This window comes from Haemaphysalis longicornis, unplaced genomic scaffold, assembly GCF_048455015.1.
Source record: "Haemaphysalis longicornis isolate Haplotype H1 unplaced genomic scaffold, Haemaphysalis longicornis Haplotype H1 scaffold_6, whole genome shotgun sequence".
NCBI classification, from domain to species: domain Eukaryota; kingdom Metazoa; phylum Arthropoda; class Arachnida; order Ixodida; family Ixodidae; genus Haemaphysalis; species Haemaphysalis longicornis.
Genome location: NW_027526407.1, coordinates 74,075,530 through 74,097,956, shown reverse-complemented (window position 1 = coordinate 74,097,956; position 22,427 = coordinate 74,075,530). Strand labels below are relative to the sequence as shown.

At 48.1% G+C, this 22,427-nt stretch overlaps 1 protein-coding gene across 1 annotated transcript; it reads left to right on the top strand.

Annotated features, from left to right (window-relative positions):
• Positions 1 to 751: 751 nt before the first annotated feature.
• On the top strand, positions 752 to 22,308 carry LOC144143083 (uncharacterized). Its single transcript, XM_077674899.1, has 6 exons — positions 752 to 1,050; positions 5,441 to 5,667; positions 13,434 to 13,605; positions 14,417 to 14,533; positions 15,492 to 15,604; positions 22,046 to 22,308. The coding sequence occupies exons 1-6, from the start codon at positions 891 to 893 to the stop codon at positions 22,247 to 22,249; spliced, it is 993 nt and encodes a 330-aa protein (XP_077531025.1). The 5' UTR covers positions 752 to 890; the 3' UTR covers positions 22,250 to 22,308.
• The last annotated feature ends 119 nt before the right edge of the window (positions 22,309 to 22,427 follow it).

Below are 22,427 nucleotides of genomic sequence, written 5' to 3'. Positions count from 1 at the left end.
GCTCTATCCGGGTTCGTTATAATCTGGTTTGACTGTCATTGAAAAGTTTGGTAGTTACCATCGAAACCAAACGGTAAATATAACGGTAGAGACGTACCTCAACCTCACGGAAACGACGAACTGAAAACTAATGGGCACTTGAATCGACCCCATAGCTGCTTCGCATACTACTCAGGGTTCCCCTACGGGAAGCTAGATGGTGTAATTTTTTATTTGTCAATCTGGTTTCTTCCTCCAGTTAATCACCGCGTCGTAGTCTGCTCTAATTTTGCAGTTCGCGGAGATCAGCTTAATTTAAAGAAGAAAAAAGAAAAGGCAGCCGAGAATTAAGCGCACGACCTACGGGTACGTTTCACACAGCAAAGAAAACGTTACCTTACTCTCCCATTCGAGCGGCTTAGACTTGAACTAAAAACTTCAGTTCTTTCATTCGGTGCTAGCTGCAAAGAAATTTACTCCCTCCTTCACGAATTCATCCCGGCTACCGGTAGACTCATATGCTAGCGGATCCGTCCAATCATTTATCTGGCCCCACCCCTAAGGTGTGTAGTTTTTTTATCATTATATTCCAATTCTAAAGAACACTTTTAAATTATTAGACAAACCGCAAGCCTTGACCAATCCCACTCAGTGGGTACGTGTCATTACAAATGGCGAAGAATAAGAAGCACGTGAGGGCGTGCTTATCATTATCATTATCATCAGGATGACGTAAGAAGAAGACGAGAAGAAGGACCGCCGGCGGCGCAGAAGCGTCGTCATTCTTTGCTGGCCCCAACGGGAGCGACGCGATAGCCCCAGCCCGCCACCCTGCAAGCGCGCCGCCGTAGCCGCGGAAGACGGTGATACGCTGGCGTACGTTGACCTGGTTGCAAGTGCGCAGCACTGCCATGGGTGTCTACCTGACCTGGGTGCTCGCGCTGATGGCCGTGGCCTGGCCCCGGAACAGCTTCGGCCGGCTTCTCCAAGAACGAGGGTCGAACATCCCGGAGCGCGGATCGCCGGTCAGGAGAACCATCACGACAGACATGGATGGCAGCTACCGGGCCTGTGAGTGGTCGTCCAAGGGGAGCCCCTACTGCGACCGAGGAGTGCCGGCAACGGTCTAAATAGTGTTGCATCATGGCGGCGGTGGGAGCAGTCCGTTTTGATTGTAGGTAGGGTTATTATCCCGGTAACCGTGAGAATTACCGTCGGAAATTTCTCACGGCAGACTTCTCTCATTGGCTAAGCACGCTACGCGGAGATTTTGGAAAATATTCCCTCAAAAGCCAAGGCGCGTTCGCAGCTGCCCCTGTAGTGTTGTGGTGTGGTACTTAGTTTTAAACGAGAAGGCTCAGGTTTAAGCGAGGAGGCTCACCAACTCACCAACTCACCGAAGGCTCAGGTTTAAACAAGAAGGCTCAAGGAGAAGGTCCGACGTTGCGATGTTTTTTTTTTTTTTACCTTTCAGAATTTTTCAGTCATCGTGATTTTATTAATAGGTTTTTTTACTCTGGTATTTACTATATCTAGAGGTCGACGTACAGAATTTCTAATTTCTAGAATGGGTTTAATTGCGTTTAATATTGTTTGTGTTCTGTGGCGTAGGGCTGGGTTAGATTAGGTTTGTTGCAGTTGGGCTGGATTTGGGTAGGTTATGACGCGCTCGGTTAGGTTACGCTAGGTTCGGTGAGGTTATGTTATGTTAACTTATGTTGTAACAGCAAATTTTTCAGCAAATTTTAGGCCAGCCAGTGTTTATGAAAACTGCCGTGAGAATTTCCCGGAGGTAATTCTCACGGCGTCCGTGAGATTAGACGCAGCCTTGATTTTACCCAGCCGGCCAAACCGCTTCTGCTCACTGACTAGCCAGAGTCACTGATAATTATTAATAATGAATCTGGCTAGTAATTCAGCGGAAGCGGTTTGGCAGGTCGGGTAAAAATCAAGACAGACTGCTCCCATCCCACGCGGAAATCCTCGCTGGTGTCGTTCCGCGTATGCAAGTGATCAGTTGATTTTACCCAACCGGCCGAACCACTCTCGTTTACTGTCTAGCCAGAGTCACTATTAATAATTATCAGTGACTCTGACTAGTCAGTGAGTGGAAGCGGTTTGGCAGGTTGGGAAAATCAACCAAGACTTCTCCCATCGCCACCACGATCCAACACTATTTAGACCATTGCCGGGATGCTGGCTATGGTTTTAGACCCGTTCCATTTTGGCTGCCCTCTTGAAATAGAGCTGTCTGTCTTAATTTCAACCAACGCTTTCACGCACTGACCAGCCAGAGTCACTAATATTTACCGCTAAGCGGTCAATGTGCAGAAGCGGTTGGGACGATTGGATAATAATCAAGAGAGATTGCTTCGCCGCAGATGCGCAACGAACGTAGGCGAAATGTATGGCCGGTATTCAATGGCGTGGAATGCATGCAGGCAACCATGCGAATGCGCCGCCATATCTGTGGCCAAGCGTCTGTTGCTAGGCGACGTTGTGCGCACGGCCCCCAGATCAAGCACATGTGCACCCCTCTTCTTCTCCATGCAACCGTGTGAGTGCGCCGTCACTCGTTACGTCGGGCTCCGCGGGATGGCGGTACTTGTCCATGTCCGTGGCGCATCGGCCATGTCTGTGGCCGTTTCCAGTGTTGCCAAGCGAATAAATTGACCGCTAAACTTTTCAACGAATACCATCTATATGATCGGATCAACCTTGTTTCGTTGAAGGCTGTAATTTCCAGGCCATATGAAAGGCACACATTACGTTCCAACTGCCGTATCAAGTATTTGACATGAGAGGAATGGTACGGAGAACTAAACCTGCAGGTTAGAACAATAAAGGTATCAGCTATTTCCAGGTATATAAGTATTCACGGTGAGCCTTAATTACGGCTAAGGTCTGCGGATAAGCAGGTGTAAGTACCTCATCTTTCGGCCGCATTTATTTCTTCGGTGGACGGCCCATTTAAATTCTGTGAGCGAGGTGTACAGCCTCCCAAATTTTTAATAATATAGCGGGAGCGACGACCGACCGGTATGTCAGCGCCTTATCACTGTGCTCAGCAGTGAAATAGGCGAGAGTACGCGCATGCGCATATGGCTATCTGCTGTATGAGTGTCGTCTGCTATACGCTGTTTCCTTGAGAGGGGTACACCCCCTGCCACTGCATCTGAAGGACTTTGTGCCCCACGCTGCTTAGCTACCTTTGGCGGTAGCGAAACGGCCTTGCAAGATAAGAAAAACATGGGGGTGTTGCTGCGAGAACAGCGGAGCAACGACGCTCCCACAACAGATAGTTCTATGCGCGTGCGCGTACCCTCGCCTGTTTTGCCGGTGAACACCATGATAAGGCGCTGACATGCCGATCGGTCGTCGCTCCCGCTATGTTATTAAAAATTTGGGAGGCTGTACATTGGCTTTTCGGTGGCTTTCGCTGGCTTAATTTATATCGCCTATCTTGTAAGTGCGGCTGGAAAGAACCATTGGGCAGAGTGGCTCTGTATTGCGTAGTGACGGATGAAGAAAGGTTGATTGATTGATTGTGGGGGTTTAACGCGCCGACGCAACGCAGGCGATGAGGCGCGCCGTAGTGGAGGGCTCCGGATTAATTTTGACCACCTGGGGATCTTTAACGTGCGCCGAAATCTCGTACACACGGGCGTTTTTGCTTTTCGCCTCCATCAGAAAAGCGGCCGCCGCGGCCGGGAATAGAACCCGCGACCTCGTGCTCAGCAGCGCAAGGATGAAGAAAGGTGATAAGGCTTCTATCCAGTGTACGACACTGGTGCAGCGTCGCATACCCGGTGGAACGTGTGGGGTGCAACGATTAAATATTACATCTATACAAAAATTTGCCACGTCCTCACACCGGCGAATATTGTTCCGCACAAGTCCGACTCAACATCTTTAAAGCTTGGCTTAACACACAGTTCAGTCGGATTTTAAGCGAACCAAAATACGAGTGCAATTGAGAGATTCCGCCTGTTTGGATGTTCTGGATCCTCCGAAAGCCTTGGGTACGTCATAGAACTCCAGGTGGTTCAAATTAAGGGGCTCATTTAACAAATAAGGCATGGGTAGTTACTTAAGTGCAACCTCCGCGGGGGAAAAACCAACCCGTGATCCAGTAAGGCTCTTAGCGCCTTAGACGGGGCGTTCAGTGCTTTTTGAATTTACGCACTATATATACGCTTCTACGGCGCATACTGTAGACGCCGAATCAGTGTGCGGCGGAGCGGTGCGGTGCTGTGCACGTGATCTTGTCAACATGCTTGTCTGTTTCCGTGCCTCGTGTCGTCGTATGCCTTTGACGTCAATTTATTTCACACACCTACCGCACTACCCAGACGCCTAAACGGACCATTGGGAAGATGTAGTGCATCGACGACAAGGACGCTAATTAATACGGTCCATAGAATCGAACTAGGTTAATTCGAACTCCGTTAATTCGAACTCGTGCCCCGGTCCCAGCACAGCCCTGTATATTTCAATGGGGGGAAACTCCCGATAATTCGAACGCGTCGATATCCGGAAGGGTTAATTCGAACTATGATCCCGAATAGGAACGCCGGAAACCTGCCGCCAATCTACGCAACTTGCCTGCGCAGCGTTGTCAAACAGACTTAAGGCGATTGTTTGCCTTCAAGATTTTATTGTGACCAAAGCTTCCGTGTGGAAGCCGAAACGTTAATTTCATATTAAACTCAACTAACCTGTGGTCGGCGTCCTTGTCTTTCTTCGTCAAAATGCATCCCCACCAGACGGGCTTCCATCACACCCTTGACTTCGAGCCTATTGTGAATGCCTTCCTTTGTCCCATCGTTGTGGTGAACTTGTGGTCTCCTCGATTTGGCTACACTTTCTGCACCAATTTATGCGGTGCAGCACTCTCGCACTCTATTTTCCAGTGCAGCTAGCGCCACCTTCACTTCGGACCTCGAATTGACGCTGTGCTGCACGAGTTCTTCTACACTTCTGCACTGGCTTCTGTTCGAGTTCTCGTCTGGTGCAAGGTGCAGCGTGCTTTGGCGCGTTTTTTGGTGCTCATCGTAGCAGATGGCTCCAGCATGATAGTTGTGTCAGTAAGCGGAGTAGAAACGACAGCGTTTCCCGTTTATGACGAGAATGGACGTCACGTGCAATAAGATATATAGTGCGTTTGTGTACGAAACACAAGGTGAGTGCAGGGTGACGCCATTTCGAAAAAAACAACGCGAGCGCGCAAACACGAGCCGCAGCAGACGACATTTGTGCACTTTTGCCCTCGATTCGGCCGCTGCACGGAAAGCGCTAGTGTACGGCTGCACTCGCGCTGAAAGAACTGGCGCTGCACTTGCACGACACTTTTGTGAACTAGTGCACAACGTGCGGCCAAATCGAGGAGACCTTTGGATTCATCGATACCCTGAGTGGTGTAACAATGGATTCGGAGTGAAACTTGCGCGCATACTCGCAGTTTACATGAACGACTACTGCAACACGGGCCAGAAGGCGCTGCCGGTGCACGTTTCGCTGCACAACGACCAAGCCGGCGTGGTGCTCTTCTCTCACCGCCGCAACTCGACCCCGCGCTCCAGCGTCTGCCATCTGCCCTTCCAGGTGGAGAACTCGGCCAAGTTCACCCTCTCCTTCCGCTTCTTCGACACCATCGCCGACTCCTTCATGTGCTTCATGTACCTCGAGGCACGTCTCTCTTTCCCCCAAAATGCAACTGCCGCTACAGGAGGAATCGAGGGAATAACTGGCGGTTCTAATTAGGAAGTGGGTGCAGTGACTGGAGGTCTTTGGCATAGGGTTTAATACTAACATATACTAGAGAGATATCTGGCCCCACTGTCTAGGGGAGCCGCGCTTCAGCGAGCGGTCCGTCATGTACCGGGCAAGCACGTTCCACTTGTCATTAGCATGACTCACGAATAAACTGAAAAGTTGCCTCTGGCTGCAAAAAAAGCAACAGTATTACTGCAGAAGGTTCATGAAATTAGTATAAAATTTGACCTCCAAAAGGATTTATTTGTCAGTAATTATTTGGAAGCTTCATGTACGATGAACAAGAAAAAAATGTTACCCTTCTTTGTTGACTTTGGCTCCGAGACAAAAAAGAAGCCGTATGGCTAGCAAAGACAAATAGGCGAAGGACGTCGCTAGCGTCAATGGCGCCGCTCACGGAGGCCCGCGACTGCAGCGACAGATTTCCCTCTAGTATATATTAGTATGGAACTCTATGGTCTTTTGGGGTAAAACGTTTTCGGATAAATACGCAATAAAAAGAACATCCCAGTCGAAAAACACAACAGGAATTTCTGTCGCGCAACAGAAATTTCTGTCGCACGACAGAAATTTCTGTCGCACGACAGGGATTTCTGTTGGGACTACAGGATGGTCTGTCGTGCGACAGGAAGTTCTGTAGTACAACTACAGAAAATTTGTCGTACGACAGGCATTTCTGTCGCACGACAGGAATTTCTGTTGGGACTACAGGGTGGCCTGTCGTGCGACAGAAATTCCTGTAGTACAACTACAGAAAATCTGCCGTACGACAGGCATTTCTGTCGCACAACAGGAATTTCTGTTGGGAATGCAGGATGGTCTGTTGTGAGACAGGAATCTGTGCAGAATGATGACAGAATGTCTGTCGTACGACATAAATTTATGTAGTACAACAGACATATCTATCATGCGACCGACATTCTGCAGTCCCCACTACAAAAACCTTTGTAATAGAACTACAAAATTTCTGTCGCATGAGACATTTCTGTTGTACTACAGTTTTTGTGCAACACCCTGTAGGCACTACACAAACTTCTGTTGGCCCACAGACTGTCCTTCAGCCACTACATTCAGCATTCCGTAATTACCATTATTATCTGCCATGCGACAGATCATTTTGTAGTCCCTGCAGATTTTTATAGTGTGAAAGAGAAGTTTAGATCCATTGCGAAAGTGTCACATGGCAGACCGTTCAGTATTGCTACAAAATTTCTTGCTTACCCTGTCGGAATACCCCGCGTTTTCAACATTAGGAGAGCGATGGAATAGCCCGGAAAGAACGGAATACACAGGAAAACGCCGCGCTGAACGACAGCAACGCGGGGAGGTTGCTGGAGAGCATCGAATAACATGGGGACATTGCCTTTGGGGACAGGGCTTTAGCCAATGCGAAGGGGATAGCACGAACGGGATAGTACGGGATGGTATGGTGCCGCTGCTTGGCTGGACACAGGAATGCCGCGCGCCGGTTAAGGGGTGGACTGATTGTATTCCAGCGCCGCGATCGACGCAGATGCTCCGAAACTTGGTGTTTGCGGCCCGTGCGGTGCAGCAAAATCCCACTTTTTTAGCGTGCGCTGCACGGAAACAATGCTGCGTGCGAGTGACGGTCATCTCGTTCAATTGCATTGCAAGCGTCCGTTGTAATGAACGTTTGTTGCATTGCGGCCATTAGCATTCCGGCCGTGTAGGAAAAAACCTTCGCTACAAATTTGCAATTAACAACGCAACTTAGCACAAATCACACTAATGTTGGAGCATCTAAGCGTAGCCCCATAATAAAAAAATGGATACATAGAGAACTTTGGAAATTCCTCGGGTTCTTCGAGTGAATTGCAATTGCTTATATTGTACTGTGGACAATGTTTGATAAAAGAATCAGGCAACAAGGGTAGCCCCTCGGCAAAACGGACGCATAAAAAACAAGCAAGATGTGCTTTTTGAAGACGTGGTGTAATAATTGCAGTGCACATTCTGACATGTATTTCTGGGTGTCTTTGAGAGCCCCATTGTTTCAATCTGCGTGCTGTTGTTTTGTTTTTTTAGCGAGCAATTTGTTTATTTTAACGCGAAACATGTGTCCAATCAAGCGAAATAGTTAAAATAAGATTTTAAAAACAGCGAACCAGTTGCCGCTACCTGTGTGAAAAAAAAAAAAAAAAGAAACGGCGCCAGTGAACTCGCTGCATTGCCGAGATGTGTTAAAAAAATAAATGTAGAAAGAAAGAAAACGCGCTCCTTCCCTCTAGCCCGGCCCTCTGGAAGAAGTTCGGGGAAGCATCGTCACCACTGAAGGCATGTCGCGGCGCGACAGAACTCGCGGGACGGGGAGACCACAATACGAAGAATCGAGAGGGGTCAGGAGGGGTCGCGAAACAACTTCTCGTGATCGGCCGGTTCCCTCCTTACCCTTCCTTTGTTCCCTCCTGCTTTGTTCCTTCCTGCTTTTCGTCTCCCGGTCAAAATTTGCGGTGGCTGCGTGGCCCAGTGGCTCGTTCACATTTCACATCGGCGCTTTGCCTAGTTGAAGTTAGGCTTAACTTTTTTGTAAAAACGTGATCTTATGTCTCCGCGGAGTGTCAGCAGCAACATTTGAAGCTTCGGAAGCTGTGGTAAAAGCAAGATCAGTGGTCCGGATTTCAAGCATCTCGATGTGAGGACTCCTCCAGCGACGACTAACCGGGGTGCTTGGGATAATTGGCACTTTAATGTGAGTGAATGCGGCGAATCTCGCAGGCAGCGTGATTTGGAATACGTGCGATGTGCTTCGACAATCGACTGAACTTGCAACGATCCCTGCGTGACTTCGGCAGGTATCGTGTGTGCGTACTCTTCAAGATAGTGCAGCACCACAGAGACGTGCGCTTTTCGCCACAGGATACCCTTCCACGCCTTGCTGTGCGAATGCAACGGAACAAGGTTCACAAAGGCAAGCATTCCAGCTAAAGATTGACTTTCCATTTTAATTTTCTCACGTTCTCTCACGTTTTGCAGTGTAAAAGAAATATTTGTTCACTTGTGTTTTAATGGCCCTAACTAATATAAGGAACGAATTTTCGAACGGTTATTGTCGATGCTCGTTTAATATTTTTTTTCTATCGGGGAGAATAAATTTGCTTTTATGAACAGGTTGAGCGTCATTGACGGAACGCGATGATGGGACGCGATTTGGCCCTGCTTCCGAAGCACGGCCAAATCAGCTGAAAAGTGCCCAAATGAGTCTGGCTAAATTTTGTAGCGCTACTGAGGTTTCCCTGAAACTTCTGTATTTCTTGTTAACAGCTACGCAGGTTTGCAATTACACGGCTATTAAAAAAAAAAAAGGCAGAGCGCGAGCATCGGCCACGCTATTCGCTAAAGACGGCGTGGTCTCGGGCGTGTTCCAGCGTTACGTTCCAGCGGCTGCTGGATCCACGAGTTTCCGTGTCCGGCGTGTACCAGCGTCCAGGTTCCCGTGAATTTGCAGCAGGCGCAGTTTCGCATGACGTGCGGATGAAAGCTGTTTTGTACTAAAAGAAATTATAGTTCTGACCGTTTCCAAGTCAGCACGATCATGGAGCATACAAATAACGCGCCACATTTTGTTTTTATATTTGGCAATGAAATAAAAATTATTTGTTTGGTGTAACAGCAACATAAGTAAAAGCCTCTCCATGACAAAAAGTGAAGCCCCGGTAGTGCCCAGGAACAGTGTTGTAAAAAGAGGAAAATAAAATGGTTAAGCACCGCAAACTGCTTTTTTTTTCGGACTGTGATCAGGCATGTGCAGTCTGCGTAACATCAAACTTTTGTATTGCATGCATGAATGTACCACTAGTTGCATTGCTTAAATGCCTTTTGGTACAGCTTTCTGAAATCAGTTATTCACTGAAAACAATTTCAAGCTTGTACCGGAAAGGCAAGAATGACCCCAAATGCTTATGTTTGTTGGTCATATTTTTATTGAAATTGTTATGCATATCCTGCATACTTCAGGTAATTAATAGAAAAAAACATCACGGGAAGTAAATTTCTTATGCCAAACTAGTTGAAATTGGAGACATGACAGGATTTACTACGAAAACAGACATGACAGGATTTACTACGAAAACAGACATGACAGGATTTACTACAGACTACAGAACAGGATTTACTACAGACTACAGAACAGGATTTACTACAGGACAGGATTTACGACAGACTACAGGACAGGATTAACTACAGACTACAGGACAGGATTTACTACAGAATACAGAACAGGATTTACTACAGAATACAGGACAGGATTTACTACAGACTACAGGACAGGGTTTACTACAGACTACAGGATGTCCCATTCCCTCACAGGATCATTCTGTCGTATTTTTCTGTTGTGTTTTTCGACTGGGATAGTTATATATTATAGCCGTGTTGCCTGGCATGGAAGAAAATCCACAAGATTGCCAACACTGAGTGATGTTCTGACATTAGATATGAGCGGGAACGCACTGATATGCAGAAGAACGTTTACTGAAAACGCAACGGCAAGGTCTGGTGTGATTTGCTAATTGCTGCCCGCCCTCAAAATCAGTCGTTGGATGCCAACTGCAGGTCCAAGGGTTCTCCCTATAACTCCTCCCATTCATCTTTGCTGGAACCTAATCCGTTCATTATGCTGAAATTGATCACATCACTGCACTAATACCTTTCGACCCTCGTCTAATCCCGGTCCTTAGGCAGCCACATTGCTTCGTTTGCATCGTCATCCTGTTGCTGGTTTTAACAGTGAAGCTGTTTAGAAAATTGTTATTTTTTACGTGTCCGCAATTAAAAATACCAAGAAAATACCGACAACCACACCTACCTAAAAAGACTGGCAAAAAATGCCGAGCATACCTACTAAGGGAGACTAGCCAAGATTGGCCAAAACGAGCATACCCACTTAGAGAAATTGGCCAAGATTGGCCAAAAAAAAAACCAACGTTTGCCGTAATCGTGGCAACACTTGCTCAGTACGAGAAAGACGCCACCTTTTGCCGTAACAGTGGCAAAACATGCTCGGGGAAAGAAAAATGCGTCATAGCTTACGCCCCTTCATGGCGATGTCCAATGATTAAAACTTCAAAAAAATCAAGGAAGCTCACACAATGATGGAGTACAGTGATAGCAGTGTTAGCAGTGACAGCAGTGATAGTGGTCACCCCCCCCCCCCCCCCGCTGTAATGCCTTTGTGGCGCTGTGGGTAATAAATAAATAAGTAAATAAATAATAAATGAATAAATAAATGATGGAGTACAGGTCCTTGCGACAGTGAACAAGAAACCAATAGGCTGCAATCGTGGACTTAAACAGTCGTGATGGTAGTGAAGGTTGCGTACAGCTTCGCTACCTTCAAGACTTAAGCGGGAGTGATAGCTTCCTTCTGACTTTTTTCACATTGCGGGACATGCAGCAAAAGCTTCGATTTCAGACAACTTATGGCTTCTCTAGTACTCCAGACTCGGCGCTAGCACAACTCACGAACACGGGACGAAACATTCTCGGAGCCTTGGCAAAACTGGTGTCATTTCTTCTGATATGGTAAGCCTCGCGAATAACTTGCTTGAAGAGTGGCTTACAGATCTGGTTTACACGTGCACGTCAAGCAGTTATTAGGGAGATGTCCGCTTGCGTGATTCTTAATTGAAAGTTCGTGCTCGCGCAATCTCACGTTTACACATCTGCCAGTCTGTCCGACGTAAACTTTGCCGCATGAAAGGGGAATCTGATACACTACTCCGACGCAACAATCAACGTAGGAATTGGTGTGCTTCGTTTCGCACCCTTACCGCCTATTGTTACCCCTTTCAATGCGCGAACATATCCCCGCAAGCTTAACTGCAACCGAAAGCGCCACTCCCACGCCATATCTTTTCATGACCTTCTTAAAGGAGCCATGAAGACAACATACAAGTTGGGTTTATTAGAAAGACTGCTTAGTCCCGATAACAATGATAGCAATATCATCGCAATGTTCGAACAAATAACGGAGATGTTGAAGAAAACGTGTGAAGCAGTCGCGACCCCCTAGCCAATTTTCCTCAACTTTTCTATGACGTCACGGAACCTTGTTTGTGCGATTGGCGGCCGCCTAACTGACCTGTCGCGACGACACATGACTGGACGTCTGTAATGGGGCCTCTCGTTCCATTTGACCGCATCACTTTAATGCTAACGTGCAGTTAACGCACTGAAAATTGTGTTTTATTGTTGGCGCGTATGACGTCATTCTTGCTAATAACACGTCACTGTGGAGCAAAATTTGAAAGTTTTAAATACTTCTTGCTTTTTTTTTCGTTAAAAAACATCTTTTGTGGCTGTAATGGAGCTGAGTGATATACTGAATCCTAGTTCTTTCAAATTAAACGAAGTTGTATTTTCTCTTCATGGCTCGTTTAAGGTTGTGGGAAGTCTTGTGAACATATGGCACAACTGCACGTTTTTTGTTGCGTTCCCTTTCATTGTCAATGCTGGCATTTTCGGTTCTTATCTTGTTGAATACTCCCTGCGCGGCGGAAGACACGACTGATTGCGGGAATCCAGCTTGAGCTAACCTTACAATCTGCGCTTCGAAGCTTTCTTGAACTTTGGGGGGGGGGGGGGGGGGGGGGGCATGATTTCTTTAAAGCCGACATCATGCTCTGGGTGGCTATAGCCACTTGCTAGATTTTTAATGGTGTCATTTCGCCCATCAGTCGACTGGAGGAGGCAAGGAGAGCTTGTGTAAAGGTACGGCAGGTGGCAGCCCCGTGTAGGCCACAAGGCTTTCGCTTTTCGCGAGTGGATGCTAAGTTGTGGAAAGTATAACCGTGGCGGTGCACCCGGGAAGCGAAATATAAAAAACGCTGGTTTACGAGAGAAACCAGAGCGGAATAGTGACGGCTCGCTAAAGAACCAAAACCAGAAGGAAACAGCCGAGCGGAAAGAATACCTGCCTTTTTAGGGTCCAACATCTGACCGCAAGTTCGATCTACTTGCAGCAATACAGGCTGTAGGCTTCCATCGGGCGCAATCATCGTTGTTGGTGGCATTGAGCCATGGAGTTTTATACTAATATATACTACAGAGAAATCTGTCGCTGCAGTCGCGGAACGCCGTGGGCGGCGCCATTGCCGCTAGCGACGTTCCTCGCCTACTTGGCTTAGCTAGCCATACGGCTTCTTTTTTGTCTCGAAGCCAAAATCAACCAAAAAGGGTAAAATTTTTCTTGTTCATCGTAAATGTAGCTTCTAAATAATTACTGACAAATAAATCATTTTGGAGGTTTAATTTTCTAATAACAAAACAAATTTGATGAACCTTCTGCAGTAATACTGTTGCTTTTTTTGCAGCCAGACCCAACTTTTCATTCTGTTGATGAGCCATGCCAAGGACAAGTGGAACGTGCCTGCCCGGTACACGACGGAACGCTCGTTGAAGCGCTGCTCCACTATACAGTGGCGCCAGATTTCCCTCTAGTATATATTAGTATGAAACTCTATGCCTTGAGCGAACTGCAATTTCACTCATCATGAATGAGAGAGAGGGAAGGAAAAGAGCATGAGGATGTGAAGGGGGAGAAAAGACAGGCTGTCACGTTGCAGATGCTGTCGAAGACTGTCGTCTTTCGGCGACATTAGCAGTGAAAAGCAAGCAGATAGGCGGGCATTTCTTTTATGTGGCGTACGGTGCTTCCGCTGCAGCTGGTGTCATCTACGGAGACGACGGACCTTCTGTGCGGCAAGGACTACACTGGCACCAAAAGTATGGTGAAAGCGAGCTCGACCCTGACGCTGCGCTGGACAGTGTCCGCCAGGGAGGTGATGAAGAGGCTGGGAGGATTCGAGATCGTCATCACCGGCTTCCAGCAGCCCGGTGAGCGCTATACTCCTGCCTCCCCAGCGATGTGCCAGCGTCCTGACGGGCCGTAGTCAGTGCAGACTCGTTTCCTGTCAAAAACAACTGAGGGAGGGTGACGCTGGTCGAATTGGTATGAGTATTTACAACAGCGCGATAGAAGACGAGGACTAAAGAGCAGACGAGATATCTCATCTGTTTCTTCAGTCGTCGCCTTTATATAAGGGGCGCTCTTTCACATATGGCAAACACAATCCCACCGGCCTTTCCTTCCCACGTTCGAACTTCCTTCGAACGCGGGAAATCACCATCATTTACACTTTGGCCATCAGTGACACCTCATTTCGCCCACATAAAGGCGCCCCTGATAGGCATCGACTGATTAATAATGGATTGGGCGCAGAGGCGTATACTGTTGATTGTGCTCCATGTTGTTGTTCCGTTTGTGGGGAAATGCAGACAAGTGCCTGCACGGTACATAAAGGGGCAGATAAAACAGAATTAAAAATTAATAACGCCAACACTTTGAGTCACTCCGAGGGTTCCGGAGTGAAACGAATCTCCTTGAAAACACACATTCTTCAGTTATCCTGCAGATGTACACGAAGTACGACGTAGAGTGTGCCCAGTGCTCTATCGCACGGCTTTTGAAGATGGGTCTTGTAGAGGAGGATTACCCGCGTAATGGGGGAGGCTAATTTGTGGTTTACCGTGTGCTTCGTTGTTAAAATGAGGGGGCCGCTTCTTGCCTCCGTGTTGTCCTATGTGCGTTTAAGGCTTATCTAAGTAGTTACAGTCGATATATTGCATTTGAATCTGGCGCGTGCAGAAGCTAGCGGGTGCGGCAAAGGGATGACCCGCTGCTCCAACGACCGCTGCATCTGGAGCGGCTTCAAATGTGACGGCAAAGACAACTGCGGGGACTTCAGTGATGAACGCCTTTGCTGTGAGTTTATTCTGCTGTGTGAGCAGTAGTAGTAGTGTCGGACGGGCAGAGTAAGAAACCCATTTAAACAACGTAAAAAAACACAGTACCTATGTACCAATACTAAGCACGCTTGAACGTGCACACTGATGTGTTGGTAGCAGGTTATGATCGTCCTCGTACAAAGCGACCCGTGGCGTCCCTCAGGGCGGTGTACTGTACCCGGCGCTCTTTAACCATTCCTAGTGTTACTAGATAAGATAGAATACCGTCACTGAGGCCAGCAAGTGAGAAACGGCGGCCATTTTGGGGTTTATCACTGTTGCCAGATTGCCGCGTCTGCGGCCTCACCGCTAACTCTGACGAGATCATTTGTAAACACCGCCGAATACGCAGCAACACGGCATCTTTACACACTTCGGCAGCTGAAATGCTGAGAAGCGCGTTATCTTTGCTTCGTGTACTGAACGAAGCCAGTCGCACGCAGTCGCAGACCAGAGAGGATTAGCTGAGACTACCATAGTTGACCGGAAAAAAACGCATAAACAACAAAATGGCGGTGCCCATGAACCGTCGCAGTGTAAACAAATGTCACGTGATGCGAATTGACCAATGATCACGGCGGCAGCACGGAACAATAGGAGGAAAGAGTGCCGCTACTCTGTCACCTTATCTAGTGAAACTAACCATTCCCTGGTTGAACTTGAGATATATGTGCGCAATAAGTTGTTAAGCAAAAAATGAGCATCGCTTTGACACCAGTGGAGTTGGCTCGGAAAATTCTCGGTGCGTTAACGACAAATAATATATGTCCGAGTTTATTGTTGACGTTAGCTTAGGGTTGCAACGCCACGAATAAACTGTGTAGTGCTTTTGTTGGAGCTCCTTTTATTCCTTTGGCGAGACTCTCGTGCGAAGTGTGCAGCCCAACATACGCGATTTTGGACGGTACACAGAGTACCAACCTCTTGTGTCGCAGTCGCCGGCAAGCAGGACTTCACGCTCTACCTGATCGCCCTGTTCGTCATCTCCCTCATGCTGCTGGCCATCGGTGTGGTCTTCAAGATTATGTACAACAAGTACCCCGTAGCGGTAAGTAGCCAACGGTACGGCCGAAAATTGTCGCTCTTTTTGCTTGCCAAAGGAAAGCAAAAACGACGGAAGCATATGAGCGTAGAGCGAGTTCGTTTCACCATAGCGAATGAAGTACTATTCCCAGATCCGAACTAAAATGCACATGTAGGTATAGGTCAACGACGCATAAACGTCGCTGTCGTTGTCACGATTCTCTCTCTCTCAACAGAGCAAGAGAGGGAGGGAGGGAGGGAGGGAGACTCTATTCAACCAAGTGTTCCGACAGGCGCCTTGTCCAGCGACCGAAAACTGGGGGCGGCATCGGTGACTGTTTTGACCAGGGCTTTTTGTATAGCTACCTAGCGCGCGCTACACAACACGCTGCTGGTGATTAGAAAAAAACTGTCTTGGAACATTCCCTCATAGAGCGACTTGAGGCAGGGATCCTCACTAAGTCGAACATGACCCTAAGAATGGGATGAACAGTGCCACGTTGGAGAAGCCATGCATCCCTCTCCACATGTGAGGTGAACATCTAGTGGAATCGCGATGCATTCCTTTCAAAGGAACAATGCATCAACCGATTCAAGATAAACGTGTGTAGCTCCGCTCATCGTCAGTCAGCAAATTCGATGCTCCTACCAACTCATTCAAATCAGGAATTAACGCTGATTTTTAGTAATAGCTTACCTATCGCCTATGTTCCAGCGGAAAGGAATAAGGTTGCTCCAGATGGGATACTTATTTATTGATCCAAAACAAGTAGATTTTTTAACCTCAATTCGCGCGAGGAACGAGGAAATCTGAGGGAATATCTTTGGTACTGAGGATGGATAACGCTGTGAATGGTCGCTGTCGTCTGTTTTGTTGAGAATTTGATGATTAGTTTAAGCGAATGTTTCTGTGGATGGAGTGTGTATAATATCTGCACATACTGGTTATATAGAGGATTTCAATAGCTGAATCATCATCACCATCATCATCATCACCAGCTTATCTACGCTCACTGCAGGACAAAGGCCTATCCCATTAATCTCCAATTACCCCGGTCCTGTGCCACCTGCGACCAATTTATCCTCGCAAGCTTTTTGATCTCATCTGCCCATCTAACCTTCTGTCGCCCCCTGCCACGCTTGCCTTCTCTAGGTATCCACTCAGTTGCCCTTAAGGACCAAAGGCTATCTTGCCTTCGCATCACACGCCCTGCCCGCGTCCATTCCTTCTTCTTAATTTCTACTAATATGTCCTTAACACGCGTTTGTTCCCAGACCGACTCTGCTCTCTTCTTGTCCCTTAATGTTACACCTATCATCTTCCACTCCATTTCCCGCTCCGTCGTCTTGAATTTAAGTTGAACCCTCTTAGTGAGCCTCCAAGTTTGTGCCCCTGATAGCTGATAATGTAATCGCTGATTATGTAATAAGGTGATTATGTAATCGCAAATCAACGAACTCTTTGTACAGGTTACTGTTGCTCGCTGGCTCCACGCTTCTTCTCGGTTTCCGCGGCGATTAAGAGCAGCCTTGCAACACTGTCGTTTCTGCTCGGGCCATCTCATATGAGCACGCATTACCTTCGGGGCAGCATCTCGCCAATGTTCGCACAGGATAAACGCTCGTGACCAACGCCCAAGACTCGTGTCCCCTTTATGCGGGCAGTCCATGAGCCAGCCGAACTGTTGTCGTGTACTCCACAGCAGTCTTGGCGAAAAGACAGCACACAGATGCGGAACGGAAGACAAGAGACACACACGCGCGCTGACTAATAACTGAATGAAATTTTTTGCGGAGGCTTTATAAGAAAACGCAGAGAGAACCCAAAATATTAGCAGTGGCTTAGCTCGGCTATGCCAGGATATACGAAGCGTGAGCTAAGGTTCACCTGGTTATTCTTAGGTTTCCTGGTTGTCTAGGATTAGCTGGTTACCATGCCTACTGCTGCTAAAACGATTTCCAATCCAAATCCAATCCAATCCAATCCAATGCTCCTCGCGCTTGCGCAGCACGGCCCTTCAAGGTCCACGCGAAACTGCTCAACCTCGGCCAGTGTAGCTTACGCAACAAAAGAAGAAACGCTAAGAACGCGGAAATACTGTCTCCTTGGTTAACAAGTCTACGGAGGGCTTAGTGAAGCATGCGCCCGCTCGCTCATACGTTTTGTGTTCTTTCTGCATTTTCATATATTGCCTACACGCAATCAAATTCATTCATTTGTTAGTCAGCGCTCGTGCGTGTCTCTTGTCTTCGGTTCTTTTTCTGTTGGCTGTTTTTTCGTGACGATTATGAACCAACTAGCCCATTTCCACACCTTTCTGCAGCAGGGGTTCTCTACTGAGGGTCCGCGAATCCCTTACCAAAATTCTTCCCCCATTCTTCTCTCCCTTTTCGCCTAACCTTGCTTGGTATGCAAGAAGGTGGCTTTGCTGCATGGCTCGTACACTTAAATGTCTCCGCGTAGCACGTGTTTTAAGGTTAGCTTTTCGCACAACACAGTAGCTGTGCAGAAACGCCGGACGGACAAAAGGCTGCTGATGGGTTTGGTGACTTCTGTAGGAGCAAACTGCTTGACAATATGACACTCTTCAGCATAAAAGTCACACACAAAAGGCGGGCATTCAATAAGTACGCGGGCGACTTTGGCTGAAAGGGCAAATTGTTTGACATTTTAGCATGAATCGACGTCGTTTATCATGGGTTCCTCCATCCCTTTTGCAAGCACCAAGGGGCTCCCCGGCACACTCATGGCTGAGAACCACTGCTCTACAGGAATTCCAACGGGTTAGGCTTAACACGACCGTCCCATTTAAGACGCCGCTGCTTCATTTTTCGCATTTCTGGGATATCTGGGTCAATCCCCCCGACATATCTCCGTGCGACCCTGTGGTCCGGACGCGTGTGGCACGGAAATTGTGCGTTGGACAGGCAGCAGCCGCCTCCATAGTCAACTGCCAGTGGGATTGCTACCGCCCGATGAATCAAAGTTGCCTGATCGACGGCAGAGTAAAGGACCATTGCATGATTGCCCACATCTGGTTCGTCCGAAAGAGACACAGGGAGACACTTTATTATGATTGCAAAGAGGAGGGGAAGAGGAGGTGGCTAGGAGTCTCCTCATTCTGGCTTGTTCGTGGTGCCTTCATGGTGAAGAAGTTCTTTGCTCCTCCGACGGGTTTTCGGTAGTGAGCCACTTATGTGATGTGCTCTAAATGGCTTGGTGTTTCGGCAGTCCCAAAGCATTTAATACCGTTGGGGAGTCGTAATACTTGCTGGGGTCATGTAGGGTCCTCGAAGAGATTCGAACAGGACACAAGACCCCTGGCGTCACATCTCTGAAGAACACGCTACAGTTAAACCTTGATGCGGCGAACTTCTATAACGTATTCCCGGATTTAACGTAGCTTTTTAATTCTCCATTGGGAGTCCCATTGACAGCCAAGTTTTTGGGACATCTATGTAGCGAAGGCGTTGCAACGGTTAACTTTGATGTAACAAAGTCCCTACGCTGAAGAGCCATTACTTTTTGCAATTTTCTGATAATCGGCTGGATAAATGCACTAATTTAACAAATTTTGCCCGCACCGCAAACTACTGTGCGTTTTCACATGTGAGTGCAGTGTCGGTTATGTGCTAGGCCTGCTTGTCGCTGAGTAGTCGCGCGTCTCCACTGCTATCCGCGGTGTCGGTTCGTCGGTGATAACTTCTGCTGCCAGAAAACGAAACTTTTTGTATTTTCAAGACAAGGTCGCAATTTTTAATGCCATCTCCGCCGGCGAGAGAGAAGGACGTCGCCGCTGTTATGTATGAGCCCACCGTTGGGCTTTGTTTCAACACAACTCGGCTGTGCGGCGAAGCCTCCACTACGTGCACCTTTCGAGCAAGCCACCCCGTGTCGGTTACTCGTGTTTTCACGTCTCGACAAGCCCGGGTCAGACGCCTCGCTATCAGCGCGTTTTCAAACTTCGGCGGTTGCCGACAGGGCAGGCTTCAACGCGCCCCAAGGACACAGAGGCCCCGCGTTCGCAGCGAAGTCCTCCTCTCTCCCCTCTCTCGGATTCAGCGTGCGCCGCTGCTACCGACTGCTAACTCTGGAAAGCGTGTGCACAATTAGAGGGAACGCTGTTTTGACCGTTAGCACTTTGGGTATAAATAGACCCCGCCCAAGCGCTGCAGTTTCATTCCTGTTTGAGCAGTGAATCAATGCTGTCACTCTGCTCGAGTCCTGTACTGTTACCTCGCCCGTTGGGGCATTGTTCTTTGGCTTCGGCTCCCCTCTTGCTATGAAGTAAACAGTTACGTTAGCCTACGGCTTCTGGACTTCTTCACGGCTGCAACAGCGGCTGGCCGCTCGCTTCAAACCACGCTACCACACGTATGTCAGAGGCGACGGAGCTCGGCTCGGGTGCGCGCCCAGTTCAGTATCTATCTTGAGTGAGGAAGAGTGCATCAAGTTCGCGAAAAGGCGCCCTTTCAGCATAAGTTTGGTCCCTGAAACGAGTTAGGGCACCGACAAGCGTCAAAAGCAAAGTGATAAGTTGGCGTTGCTTCTTTGTAGTGCCGTGTAGGGACTAAGCTCGCGGGAAAGCCGCAGGCGGAAATCACGCATTTCTTCACAGTCCTCCGCTGATGTCTAGCATTTTGGTTTCCTTTCTACTTCATTCACGCGAGCCTTTACTCGAACCCTGCATGCAACGAAACATTGCGAATTTTCGCCAAATTCGTTATATCCAAGTTTAACTGTACACCCGAAGCATGACGCCAACGATGTGCTGCTTGGAATGTGGTCCTCCTTCGTGAAGGAAGCTCACGTCATTAATGGAACGTGATTTTTATTGACCCCTAACCACTAACTTTTTCCCCTATATCGTCAACAGGCCAAAGTGTCTTCCTTGTACAGTAAAATCTCGATAAACGGAAATCGCTTAAACAGAATCGCGGCTTAAACGGAACTGTAGCATGTAAGTTGGTTGGTTTTTGTATTCAGATAACCGCCTCACCGCGTAAACGGAACCAAAAATTGAACTTTTTTTCAAACCCATGGCCAATATAGCATCAGCTTTTTCCGGTTCAGGCTGTTCAGTTTTTGTTCTTTTTTTTTTTTTTTTGGCCTCGTTGGCCTCGTAAGCCTCGTCTCGTTAGTAGTCAGTGGTGTTAGCGCGACGAATGCAACATCGCAGTTCTTGTTGTAGTCATTCGGTCTCGATTCAAGTCGCCGAGGTTACAGGGCTTAGCTCCTGCGGCCTCGTTCGTGCCATTGTGGTGCTATACGTGCTTCATTACCGCGTTGCCGTCTTTTGTATTCAGTGGCTCGTAAACACTCACGAAGTCAAGGTTTGAGGCCTGCACACCATGCGCTTACGTTAGAAATGAAAGGGCATCATTCATGACTTCGAAGCGGCTCTTTGATGCATTCAGAATGAGGCTACCAGAGCGGATTCCACATAAGCTTGAAACCCTTTACCACCGGTTGCGTCTCAACGCAGCGCTTACGAACTCTTACCGCCATCGCCTCGGTCTAACTGCAAATCCCTATTGCGATAATTGTGGATTGGCCGAAACAGTAGAGCACGTCCTTCTAGAGTGTCCAGCATACATCGAAGAAAGAAATCACCTCGCAGGAAAGATTGAGCGCCTCAACAAGGCATCTATATCTTTGAAAGGTCTCCTTGGACCCTGGTTCTCTCCATCATCCCAGAGAAAAGTGTTGGTTCCCTTATTTGACTATTTACGCGAAATCGGCGTCGCAAAGACAATTTAGAACTTTACCTGTGAGACCGTGCGGACTTTTACCTCACCACGCAAAGCTTCGTGTTCCTTTTTTCTTTTAACCTCTTCTTTTCCCCCTTTCTTCTGCCCTACTTCTTTTAGGGCCTTTACTCCCTCTCTCTCTCTCTCTCTCTCTCTCTCTCTCTCTCTCTCTCTCTCTCTCTCTCTCTCTCTCTCTCTCTCTCTCTCTCTCTCTCTCTCTCTCTCTCTGATGCATATGTTAGGTCAAAGTGACAACTGTTGCCAAGTGAACTTTGCGAATGCTGGGCCTAAACGTCGTGTAGTTTCCTCGCATTCTGAAAAACTATCAGGTACATTCACCCTCCAGTGCCTAAAGTTCCATGAAATGCCCCTAAGAGTGTTTACGCGCACAAAATTTGCAAACTTGCACATATCTCTCAGTAAACGGAACTCCTGTTGAATGGAACTAGTTTTTCCGGTCCCTTGAGGTTTCGTTTATGGAGAGTATACTGCATAATAGATTTCTTTATTCATGCATTGTTTCTGTAGGAGTGATGGGCGCCACGTGCTTGTCGGAGGTTCACCTGTTCTCGCAGAACCCGCTTATCAGATAAATATATCCGTTGAGTGTGCGCGTAGCAGGATCCAGGTTCTGCAACGGTCGTGTTCTCCGCGAAATAATCTCTAAAGGAGGCTTCCTCCTTAAAGTGCACTTGCTTGGCCCGCTCTTTCGCAGGCGACTGCTAGTCCCGAGGCTCAGCCAGCTGCCGACGTTCCCCGGGAAGGCATGCTGCAGACCGTGCTGCTTCCGGGTCCTCCGCCGGCCATGGTGGTGCGCCGAAAGGGCTCAGTGGCGACTGCAGGATCCGCGAATTCGCTGCTTTCGCAACCAGATGTGCCGCCGGCGCAGCGTCGCAGGTCTTCGAGCGTCACCCGATAGGCGCCGTGCGCACCTCACGGCGTGACCAGCTTCCGCGGGCCTCCCGAAATAAAATTGAAACGTTTGATTTATAAACGGGCACGATGTAGTTCCGAGCTGGTGCGCGGTCTCACTTGAGAGCGAAATCGCTGCCTTCTTCGCGTACCTTTTTTTTTTTTATTTCGTTCAGCCAGTCAGG